This window comes from Megascapheus bottae, chromosome 35 (genome assembly GCF_031878675.1).
Source record: "Megascapheus bottae isolate mThoBot1 chromosome 35, mThoBot2.hap1, whole genome shotgun sequence".
NCBI classification, from domain to species: domain Eukaryota; kingdom Metazoa; phylum Chordata; class Mammalia; order Rodentia; family Geomyidae; genus Megascapheus; species Megascapheus bottae.
This window is the reverse complement of record NC_143543.1, coordinates 2,545,677-2,562,621: the sequence shown is the minus strand read 5'-3', so window position 1 is coordinate 2,562,621 and position 16,945 is coordinate 2,545,677. Positions and strand designations below refer to the sequence as shown.

Genomic DNA, 16,945 nt, shown 5'->3' with positions numbered 1-16,945 from the left:
CCATCTCCTGCTTTCAGGAGTAGATTAATTTCATCTTTCAAGATTCTTGTTTATACAGTTTTCAGTCCCAGAGACATGGTGGTAAGAAGGGGGCTTTAAAAAGGAAGAGATGTTCCATTTTTGACAACCTCTCCCTTCCACTGACTCAAACAATAAAAATAAACATGAAGCTGTCAGAATGGCCTCTGTATATATAATGTCATTTACATGCGATTTCCTTGGCTTCTCGAGATAATTGAATTTATTCAGGCAATTTAATTTTTTTTAAATGTGGAGTCTGTGAATGGAAACATCTTAACTAAAGACAAGCCTTTTTATTTCCCCTTAATGAATATATATATATATATATATACACTCCATACTTGTATCAGAACTGAAGAGAAGAAACAATAGCCACACCAAAAGTGTCCTATGCAAAAATATTAATTAAAGAGATGGATTGTGGCTCTTATCACCAAATAGTCTGTCTTCATCTTCATCCTCTCTCTCTGTTCAAGGTCTCTAAGTGCTCAGAAGGAGCCTTTTTCATTATTTTTCCCTGTTTGATGTTGCTGACTGTGATGTGTGTAATTTATGGGGAACCTACCTGTGTGTGGGAATCCTTTCAGAGCAAGGCGTGCTATATTCCCACCCTGGGAATCTGTCTTAATCAGTGTTAGCCCCAAATGAAAATGACTAAGTCAAAGGAGTTCCATTACTCAAACAGTGCTACTTTATAACATCCATAAAACCCATAGACTTCCTTCATGTGAAGAGTATGTTAAAAATAAGTGCCACCATTTGTTTTGGATTGACATTTTTGTAGATTTGTGAGTCAGGACCATTCTGCACTATTAGAAATGTCCAGTGATAGTAATCTAAAATCTACAGTTATTTAGCTTCAAGTTGTATATCATAGGATTTAATAAAACTTTATCTATTACCTATCTATCTATCTATCTATCTATCTATCTATCTATCTATCTATCTATCTATCTATCTATCTACCTATCTATCCGGACATCCGTCCATCTGTCTGTCTATCCATCTATCTATCCATCTATCTATGTGCATGCCTGCCTGCCTGCCTGCCTGCCTGTCTTTTTATCTACCTCTTTCTCTATCTCTATCCATCTACCTGCCTACCTCTAATTTCTCTATGTATCCTTGTATCTATGTTCCTATGTATCTATGTTCCTATGTATCTATGTTCCTATGTATGTATATATGTATGTATCTATCCATCTATCTAGGTATCTATCTATCTAGGTATCTATCTATTATCTATCTATCTACCTACCTACCTACCTACCTACCTACCTATCTATCTCCTACCTATCTAGCTATCCAGAAAGTAATTTAGTACCTGGTTAGGCATATCATTTTGTGTGGACCTATCATTTTGTATGTACATCTGTGATTGTACCCCCAAAACACAGAAATACTGTTCTTCATATATTTTCTTGGGAGACAGCATCTCACTATGTCCCCCAAACTGAGCTTGGCTTCAATATCCTCCTGTCTCAGCCTCCTAAGTGCTGGGATTTTAAGTGTAATTCCAAAATTGTTTGAGGTGTTGGCAAAGTCATTTTTTTTCTCCTATGCTAACATCTGTGTGCCCAGATAGGAAGATAGAGGGCTGAAAATACATCACTAATAATAATAATAATAATAATAATAATAATAATAATAATAATAATACACAAAACCAACCTTGGGTGAGCTTCAAAATGAAATAAGAGAAAATTGTTTTAGGACTTTTTGTCTTTATTTCCTTCCTTCCTACCTTCCTGCCTTCCTTCTTTCCCTCCTTTCTCCATATTAACATATTAGCACCATAGTTTGAACACCATTAATGGGGTCAAGTACTCAACATTCTGAGTCATACCTTCAGATCTTTTGTTACTTTGTCAGAGGCTCTCAGTGCTCTTCTTGTCACACTTTAGTCTTGCTTTCTACAATAACTTCTTGCCTTTTATTCTGATTTTTTTCGTTGTTCTGTAACTTTCTCCATTTCCCATTTCTGTCATGGGTTTACTTAGTGTCCAGGTGCTCATTATTATTTTCATGTCTGCATTTTTCTTTACAAGACATCACTCCCAGTTGAATGAATCTAATGTGAAATAACAATCAACGTCAAGAGTTTTACCCTGTAGTCGCTGTGTAGAAAGTATATATACATACTACCCATTTGTCACTAAGATTTTTAAGACAAATGTGATAAGGGTTTCATTATTTGAGCTCCTAGAAAACTCTGAGCATTAAATGAAACTAAATATACATATATCTATATATGTATGTGTGTATGTATGTATGTATTATGTATGTATGTACTTGTCTGTCTGTCTATCTGTGCTAGGACTGGGACGTGAACTCAGGGCCAGGTCTTCCTCCCATAGTGTTTTACTCAAGGCTGACTCTACCACTTGAGCCACAGCCCTACTTCCAGGGTTTTTTTGTTTGTTTGTTTTTCTGGCTATTTGGAGTTAAAGGCCTCATGTCCTTTTCTGCTCAGGCTGGCTTGGGACTATGATCCTCAGATCTCAGCCTACTAAGCGCTCAGGCTCACAAGCTTGGCCACCAGTGCCAGTTTCTAAGCCATCCTTTTGCAGCCCTCGCTGGTCACCTCATTCCTGCATTTCTCGTTGCATCTATGCACACATTTAAAGACTTCACACAATACTACAACACCCTCTGAAGCTCCTGAAGGACTTCCTTGATGCTTGTTAATAACAATACTGGGTCAGAAGTCAGAGCTAAAGGTCAACTTGTAACCTGATTCAGTGAAATAGATGTATTGAAAAAATTACGTGGTGCTGATAATGTGTCCTGACTACTTTTTTTAAATTCTGCATTGCTTAAAAAATTACCTTTACCTAGTTGGACAAAGGAGATGCCATGTAAGAATGCAATTTATGAATACAATACATTTTGATTATTGTCAACCTTTAACATTCTCACTCTCCCCCCCTCACCATCCACCCCTTCCCTTCCTTTTTTTTTTGGAAGGCATATTCTATGTCACGTGCGCCCTCCATGGGTCTCTCATTCTCTCCCTTTGGTAACTCTTTTCTCTCCCAGTCTCTGTAACAATTCCTGTTAACAAACCCAGAATCACAATTGTCAACCTCAAGCAAGAACCATGCTTACTTAAAAAAAAGGAAAAAAAATAACGCTCTTTAGTTAAGTCTGTGTTGATTTTTCTTGATAGTCACCAAAGGTTTGAGGTGTTTTGAATAATGGTCTTTCCCAATTTATTGTTGTGAAAAAAAAACAATAAATAAAACAATAAAAACATCGATGGGAAGGCCCTGAATCTGGGTTTCTTCACTTTTATCCACAATTAAATGCAGGCAACTCTGGATTTCTGATGTACATTATCATTTCATGTTGTACATTTAGTGAGTATAGAATATTTAGGTGCTTTCCAAGGGACTGTTATTCTTGATTTGTTTATAATTCCTTGTTTTCATCTCTGTCCCAGAGACGTTAAGTTTGTCCGAGCCATGGATGGAGTGGATCGGAGGAAAATGAGAATACACAAATGCAGAATAGACAATGAGAATGTACAATGCAGGAAGATTTGTGTATATAAAGTTTGAAAGATTTCTTTAATGAGGCTAATCACAGATGGCTGCCACAATCCAGGGCGCTATTATTTTTTTTTTTTTATCCTACACAGGTCACGGTTTCCTATTCAGAACAGAACTTTATCTTTTTTTCTTCTTCATGATTTATTCTACATGCCAATGTTGAATCTTCCTATGTATGTATATATGTTTGTGTGGAAGTATGTATGGAAGGAAATATATATGTGTGTACATACATATATACCGTGTGTGTATACACCATACAATATCCATAATGGTGCAATGATTTCCCATCTAATTATTTCAAAAGACTGTACAGAGTGGATCACTCATTGATTTAATTTGTATTTATTGAGCATGCATATCAGGGAAAATGAGGTCTAATCATAATACAGATATAGAAGTGAGCAATCTCAAAATAGTGACTTCGAGCTGTGATAGGGAGGCTTCCATTTTTCTTTGGTGCCCAGTGTCTTCTCTGATGTCTTGTAATTCTTTACTTCTTATTTGTGGCTCTACACATTGATACAAATAGCTGTCATGATTATTAATTATATGTCTCTATATATGTATATATTTATATAGATATATTTAGATATAGAAACATATGTATACATATATATATATATATTGTTTATGTGTGTTTGCTGTTCCTAGGGCTTGAACTCAAGGCCTGGGCACGGCTCCTGAGCCTTTTTTGGTCAGTTGTGGGGCTTGAACTCTGGACCTGGGCGCTGTCCCTGAGCTCTTCAGCTCATAGCGTTCTACCCCTTTGAACCACGGCTCCACATCTGGTTTCTGGTGCTTCATTGGAGATCAAAGTCTCATGGACTTCCCTGCCCAGGGTGGCATTGAACCTCCATCCTCACGACTCAGACTCCTGAGTAGCTAGAATTACAGCCACTGGTGTCATGTGTCTGAGCTTTTTTACTCAAGGATAAGGTTTCACCTTTAGACCTGTAGCTCAAACGGGTAGTGATTTGGAGATGAGACTCTTTATTACCAAAGCTAACTTTGAACAGTAATACTCGGGTGTTAGCTTCTTGAGAGCTAGGAAGACAGATGTGAGCCACCGGAGCTTGAGTTTTGAGTTTCGTGTATATTTGAAGGCCTCTGAAATTGTAAACTCTTTTAAGTACAGAGCCCTGTGGCTCCTCTTGCAGTTTCTGAATTAGCTGACGGAGCCAAGCTAGCCCAGCGATGACAGGCCAGGATTTTAGAGTAGGACCTTGGGCTTAATTCTCCACGTTTTCATTTTCCATCATTATTCTGGGTAAATTACCCTTAGAAACATTAATTTCCTCACATGTGAAATAGGAAAAGCATTCTTTGTGGAATATATCAGAGAATTATAAGGAACATTCTGTCGCTAAAACATTTTGGACCCTACTATCAACAATTCCAGAGGCAGCCATCGAATTTTATTTTATTTTATGTTTTGTTCTTTATCTGAAATATTAGTGAACTTAAACAGATTTTGTGTGCTCGGCTAGGAAAATGTCTAACAGTTTGGAGATTTCTCTTTTTTTTTGAATCTCTAAAACTATAAGATTAAAAATAACCTATTCTGTATATAGCATTGCTCGAATAAACTCTGAAGATCATCTTTGCAGAAATGTAACGTTTTACATTAAGCCTATCTTCGTGTGTGTGTGTGTGAAAGTGCTGTAACTTGTCCTCAGATGCTTTGTGAGTAGGCTTAGAATATTCAGCTTTATAGAATAAATAAGTAATTTAGCTAGTTGAGAATTTGGTAAGGATTTACCAAGAGCCTGATTGTTCCTCTAATAATGTGAAGTGAAGATTGCGCCATTTTTCTATCTGAAATCATTGTTTCATGGAAAGGTCTTATACATTTGATTCTAGTAGAAGTGAGCCAATGGAAAGGTTTATTTGGTACAGAAAAAAAAAATGGGTCCTTAGCATTTTTTCTAACAGGAGGATCGAATTAGACTAAAGGCATGACAGTAGATCAACTTACATTGTGAATATAGGAGTCATTATGCTACTACTAGGTCAGAGAGGAGAATTCACATGTTTCCACCTTCTGTATGGCAGTTGCTGTATTTGTCATTTAAAACTACTCCAAGGTTTGTTTGAAAGCAAATCTGATGACCTCAAGAATTAAGGAAAAGCCCAGACCACCTACTCACCAAAAAAGAACACATGAGGAAAGTTGAAATACAGCGCAATAATTGGTATCATGTATTTAGGAAAACAAACTTTTCCATCTGTGTGTTTTTTTTTCTTCTCTCAGATCTGACTTTTAAAAGTTTTCTTCTGCAATGTGTAGTAATTGGACATTCTCTCTTTGATAATTTCCCTGAGTTATCACTTTGTAGAGAGCCATAAAACTGTGAAATTTGAAAATTGGGTAGGCAACTGAAATAAAGGTGCTTTAATATCGCCTGACATTGTGAGGGATAGTTTTCGTTCTAAACAAGTTATTTTTTATGTTTGTTTATCATTATATGTGAGCCATATTCAAATTTTTTAATTTCTGTAAAAAAACAATTGCTTCCCTTGCATGCAGTTTGCTTTTGCTAGAGAGTACTTTGAAAACACTTGTGCCTGCTTTTCTAGTTTTACGTGGTGGGAAGAGACTTTCTCTTGCTGATATTTTTCTTCTCTGCTTGCTTGCTTTATTTTGTTTTATATCTCCTGTGTTTTGCTTACCACTGTGTCTGAACATGATATCGAAAATACACTTGCTAAAATATATACATATATTTATATTGCTTTTTACTGCCCTGGTTACCATGTTTGAGATCTTATAATACCTATAGGAATATTACCACCCTTTTGCCAATGGGGAAACTGAGGTGCGTGGATATTTAAAATAACTTGCCTCATTACACATGTTTTCCAACATTTTTGGATGGGCTAACCAAAGTGTGGTAGGCAAACAGTCCCAAACATTTGTTTTGTATGGATGAAAGAAAAACATGGAGAAGGAAATAGTATCAATGTCCTTTACTACTTATGTACCTTTTATCACAGTTAAATTCCAGACATCAATACACATGTATAGTTTTATATCTATAACTACATATAATTCTGTTATACATAAAGCTATATTATATATAAAACTACATGTAGCATTATATATGAACAGCATATACAGATGCTTATTATAGGATGTATGGTTATATTTTGTATATATAAATATATATCACATATACTGTATATTATATATAATGTAGATGTAATATATAGTCATATATCTACATATAGTTATATATACTCTAGATATACATATATAACTAAATAATGAATACTTATATATAAATTACTCATATACATGTATTACTTGTATGTAAATTAATTCACATACATTTATTAATTGCACACATATGAACTAATTCATGTGTATGTATATATATTATATATATATGAAACTAGCTCATATATATGTATGAATTAGTTACTTCTTACCATCCCATTGCTATGGGAATGGAAACTGAACTTTATAGAGAATTGAACTATTTTGCTTCAAATTGTCTAAGAGATAATTATTAGGAGTCTGGACTTAAGACCAAACATTCACCTCCCGAGTCCTGTGTGCAAAAACCCACTTGCATGCTGCATTTCTATCTCCCTGCCTGGCAGTGGGGGCTGCGATTTGCTTTAGTTATTATTATTATTATTATTATTATTATTATTATCATTATCATTATTTTGCAGTCCTGGTCTTGAACTCAGGGCCTGGGCACCGTCCTTGGGTTTTCCTCAAGGCTAGTATTCTACCACTTGAGCTGCAGTGCCACTTGGGCTTTTATCTGCGTATATGGTATCAAAGAATCGAACTCAGGGCTAAAAGAGCACTCTACCACTAGGCCACCCTCCCGGCTCCTGCTTTTCTTATTATTAGCTTTATAGTTCAAGTGCAATGCTAACAAACACCTTAAGTTGTCTAGATGAGAGATTGACTTCTCTGTGGCATATAAAGAAATGATTTCGCTTGTCTCTGACTATGTATCCAGTTAGCAGAGGTTAGCATCCATACAGCTTGAGAACAGGATGTGCTAGACCCCACTTTTTCCTTCTTCCCATTCACACAGTGAATAGGTGTGTATCTGTGTTTACCAACAACCCTAGTAAAGATGTTTTCGAGACTGCTTAAGGAAATGAAAAAGGATGCTACCTAATCAGCGGCTAGCTGCAATGAATGCTGAGTTGGTTGCAGATGAGAAATGTGAAATGGAAATGTTTTGATGTGCCGTCTAATTTTTGTTTAGAAACATCTTCCGGGCGACCTTTAGAAGCCTCTGGGGGAAACACACCATTCGTTGTCTTAAAGTGTATTTGCTGGCTGTTTAATCCTAAGTAAGACACAACCCACAAATCAGTGGCAGAAAGATAATGAGCCTGTCACAGCACAAAATGTTCTTTGTTTTTACAGGTTCTATTAGTTAATGTATTAGCAATTCTCTAAATGCCACTTTTGCTTATTAAGTGCTTTTGAGAGCACATGAAAACATACATTTTACTCTCGAACACAGCATTTCTGAGATTCTTAGTAAATGCGATTCTGAAGGAGTATTAGAGAAGAAGAAGAAGAAAAAAAAGCAGGCACTTCTGTAGTATCTGGAGGGAAATAAAGATATTTTTCTAAGCTATCTTTCCTGTTCAGAGCATTTTCTACCAATTATCAGAAAAATCTGCCCTGAAATTTTAGCTTTAGTTACTGGAATTAAAATAGATGATAATTCTAAGACTGATTTATTTTTAAGTAAACTCCAACAAATTAAAAGAAATCATGAAATCAGTTTTCTTTTCTTTTCTTTTGCAGGTCCTGGGGCTTGAACTCAGGGCCTAGGCATTGTCCTTGGGCTTTCTCAAGGCTGGAGCTCTACACTTGAGCCACAGCACCACTTCTGGCTTTTTCTGTGTATGTGGTACTGAGGACTCGAACCCAGGGTTTTATGAATAATAGGCAAGCCCTGACCACTAAGCCATATTCCCAGTCCTGCTTTATTTTCAAGTGATGAATGAGAGCAAATGAAATCCCAATCAAGTTCATGCAGTTCTAAATACAATCTCATTCTGTAATATGGTTTTGATACAAAATTTCAGGGTCTCTAATTTATGAATTAAGAAGAAATCAATAGACGAGCCAGGCATTGGGCAAGCATACTTAGGAGACTGAGATGTAAAGTTTGAATTTCAAATCCAGGCCTGCCAGGAAAGTTCATGAGACTCTTATCTCCAGTTTGCTAGCAAAAAGCCAGGCGTGGAGAAGTGGAGATGTGTCTCAGGTGGTTGAATGCTAGCCTGGAGCGGAAAAAAAAAAAAAAGCTCAGGGACAGGACCAAAGCCCTGAGTTCAAGTCCCTGGACCAGTACACACGCACACACACGCACACACACGCACACACACACACACAACAGTCCTATTGCCTGGCATGCGCTGGCCCCTTTGATCCCTTCCTCTCCGCCCCCCCCAATAATATAACACATTATCTTCCCTTTTATTTCTTTTTTTGCCATTATAAACATTTTATTATTTAGCATTTCAGAAGGTCGTCCTAGTCATTTAACTTTTTTTTTCTGTTCAATTATTTCTTTTTTTTTACTAAAGAATTTATTAACATTGATTTTTACATCATATTTGAAATGACAAGTTTAACAAACAGGTGTTCAAGGAGGGAATCTCTATTTACAATCACTGGGACTTAGTATTTAGAACTTAATCAAAATTAGGCTAAGGGTTTGTATGTCATAGAAACATATTAATTTATGAAATAATACATTATGTCTATAGAGGGCTGACAAGAGATGGTGAGATAGTCCCAGGTTTGTCAGAGCGATTCCTTCAAGGACCCACACTTGAAGAGAGGTGAACATGATCTAAATTCTCTACCTCCGCCATTACCTTCCTTCCCCTCCTCTCCTCTGCCCTCTCCTTCCCTTCCTTTCTCTTCCTCTTTCTTTCCTTCCTTCCTTGCTTTCTTTCTAACTTCCACCCATCCCTCTCTCTCTCTCTCCCCTTCCCTCCCCATCTATTACTTACCTCCTCTCCGTTCCCTTCATTTTCCCTTCCCTTCCCTCTCCCTTTTTTCCTCTTCCCTTCTGGCCACTTGCCTCTTCTCCCATTTCCTTCCCCTCCCTCTCTCCCTCCCTCCCTCCCTCCTTCCCTTCCCTTTCTTTCCTTCCTTCCTTCCTTCCTTCCTTCCTTCCTTCCTTCCTTCCTTCCTTCCTTCCTGTCTTTCTTTCTGTTTGTATTTTCTTTCTGTTTGTATTTTCTTTCTTTCTTGTTCTTTTGAAGACGGGATAAAATTGCTTTAATGTCGGAAAATGGGGCCCCAGCTAGCGCCCAGTAGGTTACAGTGAATTTGATACCTGGCATTTTATTATGTATCTACGTCCAGATATTCACATCTGTCTATAGGCCTCCTTTGCTGTAACTATGAAACGGAAATCCTAATTTGCTTTGCCACAAAGATTAATTAAATTCATTGCATGGGAGACACTTTGAACAATGTCTGACACTCAAGTGTTCAATACATTTAGCTTCCATTCTTATTATTGACTGATAAGTATTAAATTTAATGTGTTTTTATGTTAAGTATTAAATGGAATGTCATAGAACCAAGGAGTAAGCAGGATAATTAAGAAATTAAGGTTAAAAAGGCAAGGATGATAATGTCATTTGAATAATAAAGGAGGTGTGTGTGGTTGAGTTGCATGTAATTGCTTCTTTTTTCAAAGGAGCCTTGGTCCCATTTGTCATCACCTCATTGTCTCAATTCAAACTCAGAGAATTAAGTTTTCCACACAATATTTCTCCCAAAGTGCTCATAGTAAGGTGTTGAGTTCAGAATGAATTAAAGAAGAACACACTTTGTGTGTGTGTGTGTTACCCCAAAAAAATGTCATATTCTATTGAAGTTAGACTAGTTAGGTGCCCATTTCTCCTTTTCTCTTCTGAAAAAGGTGACAAAATGGGACAAGATTAAGTAAAACTTGCTCCAGCATAACAAGGGCAATTGTAACAATAAGAATATGACAATAATGATGTGGCAATAATAATAATGACATAATCTTACCAACTTCCTCCAGGAGGTTTAGAACTTTCTTTTATCATGAAACTTTGGAAGCCATCTCCATACTTTCTGTGAGCTTTTTAGCAAATCCTGGAGTTTATCTCTGAGCTGTTAAGACTTGATTGGAAAGAATCCAATGTATAGCCACCAATATTGAGACGAGGAGGAGGTGGTGAATGTTGGAAGGGGTGACATGGATTAAGATTACACTGTCTTCTGGGCCAGCCTAGTGGTAGAGTGCTTCGCCTAGCATACATGAAGCCCTGGGTTCGATTCCTCAGAACCCCATATACAGAAAAAGCTATGGCTCAAGTGGCAGAGGGTTGGACCTTGAGCAAAATGTGTTTCCAGCCCCTGGGTTCAAGCCCCAGGACCGGCAAAATAAAATAATAAAATAAAATAAAACATCTTCCTAAACCACATTGTTAAATGGCAACTCCTCTTTACAAGAACTTAAAGATAACCAAACATTAAAACCCTAGTCCCAGCCAACATCAACCACCAAAATAGCTGACAGGGCCTGGGGTAGGATTAGTTTGATGGTTCTGGGGCATTTTGTGTGCAGGCCAAAAAAAAAGTCTAGGGTCATCAGCTCATGAAGGACAAAGTTAATTCTAGGAAAGAAATCCAATAAGTAGGCCTTCCCTTCTTGCCTTGCTTGTAAATTACTCACCTGGAAAATGAACAATGGAGTCCCACACTCAAGCAGATGTTCTCAAGACATAGTTCAAAGGGAATAACAAGGCCACGGGTGAAATAGTAATAAGGTAACTATTTCTGCTCAGACTAGCCAGTATGTTTAACCAGTATTTTTCATTTCTTTTTCTCACCTGTGGTGGCAGCTAAACTCAGATTACCTGTGACATAGGTTAACATCTTTGTGTTATTTCCTTCCTCACTGAGAGAAAATGACAGATAGGCAAAAATGACATAATTTAGGTGGTATTGTTTTTGTGGGTCATGGGGCTTGAACTCTGGGCCTGGACGCTGTCCCTGAGCTCTTCAGCTCAAGGCTACCCCTGGAGCTACAGCCCTAGTTCCCTTTTTCTAGTGATTAATTGGAGATAAGAATCTCAGAGTCTTATGGTCTTTCTTGCCCAGGCTGGCTTTGAACCCTGGTCCTCGATCCTCAGATCTCAGTTTCCTGAGTAGCTAGGATTACAGGAGTGAGTCATCTCACCCGGCTATTTTCAGATTTTTTTTTAACACACGTGGTAAATTTTGGTGGCACACTCTCTCTCCCAGGATAATATGTTATTAGAGAGATACCTGTGTAAAATTCAGCTATGAAGAACTCTTGGTTTTAAATGTTTGCCCCTTTCCCATGGACCCAAATAAAAGTCTCCTCAGAGAAGCTGATATCAAGCTGCTTCTATGTTTGGCTCCAGAAAGAAATGAAAACCACTGTGTAGAAATCTAACACACAGATTTTTCTCTATTCTATATTGCATATGAAATTTACCTCCTGTGAATTATGGTCCATTCCTAAGAATAGTCTTACTAGCTTACTGAAGTAAGTTATGACTGTGCCTTTTGAGGGGTGTGTGTGTGTGTGTGTGTGTGTGTGTGTGTATTAATGTGTTCGGTTATGTTATCAGTGGGTTTTAAATAACTCCAAAAGTGTGCATTCATTTCACCCACAGAGCTGGTAATTATTCCATTTGGGGTATTGTTTTCCTAAATTTAAGTATTATTAGGAGTTAAATCATATATAGAACATTCAGGCAAGGTATAATGATATCAGATGCACACCATAATGCTTATAAGAAATGCAAACCTTTTGGGATGGTTTGCGATCAGTAAGGAGTTGTGATCTGGAAGATTCTATTGCACACATCCTTTTACTTTGCTTTTTTTTGTGTTTTTTTTTTTACATGCATCAACTCTATCTGGAGAACTGACTTTGGATCTGTGATTCCTTTTCCTGCACTTCTTAATTTCCATTAATGCAAAATCATAAAATCATACTCACATGTTTTGTGTTGACAACTCTGCTTTTCATCTATTTTTAAGAAAATTACAATGACAGTTTTAGTTAAGTTATTTTTGTACATTTTTTAAGTTAGTAAAAAAATATTAGCATGAACCTTAGGGGGGAAAAAAACCCTCAATATGATCTGTCACTTTTCTGGAATCAAAAGATTCTCTTAAATATCTTGAGTAGGGAGAAGAATGAATGTGTAAACAGGTATAATCTGTTATACTAAACGTTAAATATGCTCGCACTCAAATCCATTTTAATGGACACTTTGAATGCTATAAAAATAAGAAATACACTTAGGGTAAGACTCAAATTTCTTAGGACACAGCTTTAGGAGTAAGAATTGTGCTGTTAAGAGGTGAGAGCGAAACCTTTAAATAAGAAAGCGAATTGTTCTTTATCACCTCCATTCGGCTTGAAAAACATTAGTACCTTTTATGTAAAACATATTCCAAATGCTATAGACACTGAACAGTTGCAATAAATATCTGAGGGTTTGGAAAATGATGGTACATTACAAAATATACTAAAATTTAGACCTAATGTATATCTGTGTATATATGTATGCTTGTATTTGTATATATGTGTGTGCATGCATATATATATTTATTTATTTAAACAAGCAAAAAAGAACAATGCACAGGCTCTGAGTTCAAGCCTTAGTTCCACAACAACAAACAATAAAAAGCTTCAGAGGGAGGGGAGAGTTCTCCTGAGAAGGAGCTCGCTGAGGGGGAACCAATTCAATTAGGTAGTTTGCTTGCACCTCAAGCCTGTAATCACAACTACTCAGGAGGCTGAGAACTGAGAATCATTGCTTTTCAAACTCAGTCTGGGCAGACAAAGCCATGGAGCTCTTATTTCCAATTAACCATCAGAAAGCTGGAACAGAAGTGTTGTCTGTGTTGACAGATTACCAACAATGAGTGAAAAAGTCAACGGAGAGCACAAGGCCCAGAGCTCAAGTCCCAGCATGAGAGAAAAAGCAAAGACTTCAAATGAAAACAAAACCCATGGAATTTATTTACTTAAAAATAAGTGGATTTGGGTGTGGTAGGGATTAGGAGAGGTGTGGGAGAATGAAGGACAGAGATGACATTAGTTAAAAATATATTGCATTCAGAAACTGATGTGTTGGCTTGAAATCACTTTGTACCACAACTTAAAGATCATGAACATCGATGCTTTAATCTTCGACGGATTGAAATTTTGTTTAATAAAAATAAATCAATGAACATTGAATTCTACGGGATGAGAAAGTTTCATAGCGACAACTGTAATGTCCAGAGAATAGTGTAACTTTTACAAATAGAAAAATGAAATGATTGTTTCCTGTGGACTGTTCACTGACTTTAGTGTTCACCTGCGGTCAGTGTGTGTGTGTGTGTGTGTGTGTGTGTGTGTGTGTGTGTTGGTCCTAAGACTCAAACTCAGGGTCTGGGCACTGTCCCTGGAGCTTTTTGTGCTTAAGGCTGGCTGGCTTTCCATTACTTGAAGTCACAGCTCCACTTCTGGCTTTTAGGTGGTTAAATGGAAACAAAGAGTCTCACAGACTTTTCTGCCCAGGCTGGATTTGAACCATGATCCTCAGAACTAGGCCTCTTAACAAGCTAGGATGCCAGGCGTGGTGGGCCTTTCAGATATTTCTTTATTTCTATGTTCTTCCAGAATGACATGTCACTTTTTTTTTTCATTTGTTCGTTTGTCTGTCTCGTAGGTTGGCTAAACAAGCCGCACGGTCATTTGAATTTAATACAGTTTACACAACCTATCTTCTGCGTTCTCCTTTGCTTTCTCCTGCAGGAACTTGATGACAATAAAGTTATGTCTTCATTTACGGCACACAACTCATCTACCTCACCTCAGAAGGCAGAAGAAGGTGGACGTCAAAGTGGGGAGTCCCTGTCTGGAACTTCCCTGGGGACCCCTGAAAGGCGTAAGGGTAGCTTGGCGGATGTGGTTGACACATTGAAGCAGCGGAAGATGGAAGAGCTCATCAAAAATGAGCCAGAAGGTAAACAGTGGGGGTGATTTTAATCCTTTGATTTCAATTGCCCTCTCTCTCGCTGTCTCTCTCTGTCTCCCCTCGCCGTTCTCATTGGTTTTGGGTCTTGAACTCAGGACCTGAACACTGTCCCTGAGCTTCTTTCCCTCCAGGCTGGCGCTCTATCACTTGAACCACAGCTTCATGTCTGGTTTTCTGGTGGTTCACTGGAGATCAGAGTCTCCTGGACTTTCCTGCCCAGGCTGGCTTTGAACCTATGATCCTCAGATCTCAGCCTCCTGAGTAGCTGGGATGACAGACGCGAGACATTCCAGTTTCTTTCTCTCTTTTAAGTCTTTTGTTAAATGATTAGAGTAGAAACTGCCTGGGAGGAAAATAGGTTTTATATAAAACATAATAAAATTTCAGTTGTGACTTGCATCCATATTTTCTTACACATGAAGGAATTCTCAGTGAAAGAAACTTAAAAGACTCAATATCAACATGTGAGAACAGAACAAAAAAAAAGCCACTATCCTATTTCCTATTTCTAGTCATTTCATCATTAGTAATTTTTTTTGGCACATCAAGGACCATTTCAGAATTTTATGTTTGTAACCTTTATGCATTAATATATCTTCTTCTACCTTCCTGGTTAAATGTGTTTCTTATGTAGTCTAATATGAATATAGTTAGATCTATTTTAAAACTATTGATTTTCTCTCTGTATGATATAGTTAACTCTCATTTGTTATACTGAGGAAATTTTATTTATTTCTTCCTTCTTCCTTTCATCTTTCTTTCTTTCTTTCTTTCTTTCATCTGTCTGTCTCTCTTTCTTTCCTTCTTGCCTTTAGTCTTCTTCCTTTCTTCCTTTCTCATTCCTTTATTTCCTTCCTTTTTTCTTCCTTCCTTAATTCCTTTTTCTTTCCTTCCTTCCTTCTTTCCCTTTCCCCCTTTCTCTATCTATCTATCTATCTATGTATCTATCTATGTATCTATCTATCTATCTATCATCTATCTATCTATCTATCATCTATCTATCTATCTATCATCTATCTATCTATCTATCTATATCTTCCTTTTGTCTTCCTTCTTTTTTTTTGTTTTTAAGCTTTCAGCTCTAAATCTGTTTAGGTGTTGCTGACAGTCGCCTCAATGTGATATGTACATAGGATTATTTTAAAGGTAAAGCAAGCCAACCAATAAAATAACGAATGTGACTCATAAAAGTGGAGGTAGATTTGACAGTTGCTCATTATGTCAGGTCTACTTAATGACTCCTATTTGAACCTGTGCCAGCCCAAGCAAAACAATGGTCTCCTACACAAGACTAGACCTCTCATTTCATGGAAATTTACAGCAAGCCAACAACAGTATCTGAAGGCATACTGTACACTAAAACCACACTCAGGATATACATGGAACTTGGCTCCTTTCTAATCTGTGAGGGCACTGAGAAATTAAGCTACATTTGACACAATGATAACTTAACCAATGCATTTAATAGTCAGGTAATAATCCATTATTTCTGGATCCTAACCAGAGGTAGAAGTGGGCAATAATTTTTTTTTTGCTTGAAATTCATGCCATTCTCATGATTTAAGAACTGGAAGGAATTTTAGATATAAGTATGTCGGCCCACGACGTTTGGTATTTTTTATGTTTTATGTCTTCTCCCATTCTCAGTGAGATAAAAGCTGAGCTTAAAGGCGGATCCAGATATTAAATAAGGAAATGAATAAATAAGTGTGTGTATACATTCATATGTATGTACGTGTAAATTCATACATATACACGCATTTATACATAGTAATCATTTTCTTATATTAAATAGCAGGCCTTCATCATTAACTGCGAAGCATAAAAATGAAGAAAAATAGCTACCTGAATTTCCAGCATTAAGACTTTTAACATTATGGCACATTTCTTTTTTATTTCATTTTTACATATTCTGTTAATTTCATATGATTTGCTCTATCCTTTAAAATTAACTTTCAACCTGCTTCACTTAACATAGTAATATTAGTATCTTCTCATGCCATTAATTTTACTTTGAAAGAAAAATGCCTACCATTTTTAAGTGTAGTTCTGGTTAACTATTATTATTTATACATTACCAATCTTACATTAATGGATTTTTATTCTGAAGAACGGAATTAGACTTAGAGGAAAATGAAGTAGATCTTACCTACTTCCCATGCTTGAACCCTTAGGAAGTCCCTCTTTATTAACATCTTCCATTAGTATGATAAAAATCAACATTGGCACATTATTATCAACTAAAGCTGATAGTCTCCTCAAAATTCTTTACTTTTTATCAAGCATGCTCCCCCCGCCCCGCCCCGTTTTCAGATACCATCAAA

The 16,945-nt window shown here is 36.9% G+C and overlaps 1 protein-coding gene across 8 annotated transcripts in view; it reads left to right on the top strand.

The window, feature by feature from the left end:
- Sox5 (SRY-box transcription factor 5) overlaps positions 1–16,945 on the top strand; it is a 732,928-nt gene that overhangs the window by 451,935 nt on the left and 264,048 nt on the right. For all 8 annotated transcript variants that reach the window (XM_090324494.1, XM_090324498.1, XM_090324491.1 and 5 more), the window contains one exon: positions 14,399–14,609. In XM_090324494.1, coding sequence (XP_090180620.1) covers positions 14,399–14,609 — 211 coding nt within the window. The remainder of the gene's footprint in view (positions 1–14,398; positions 14,610–16,945) is intronic.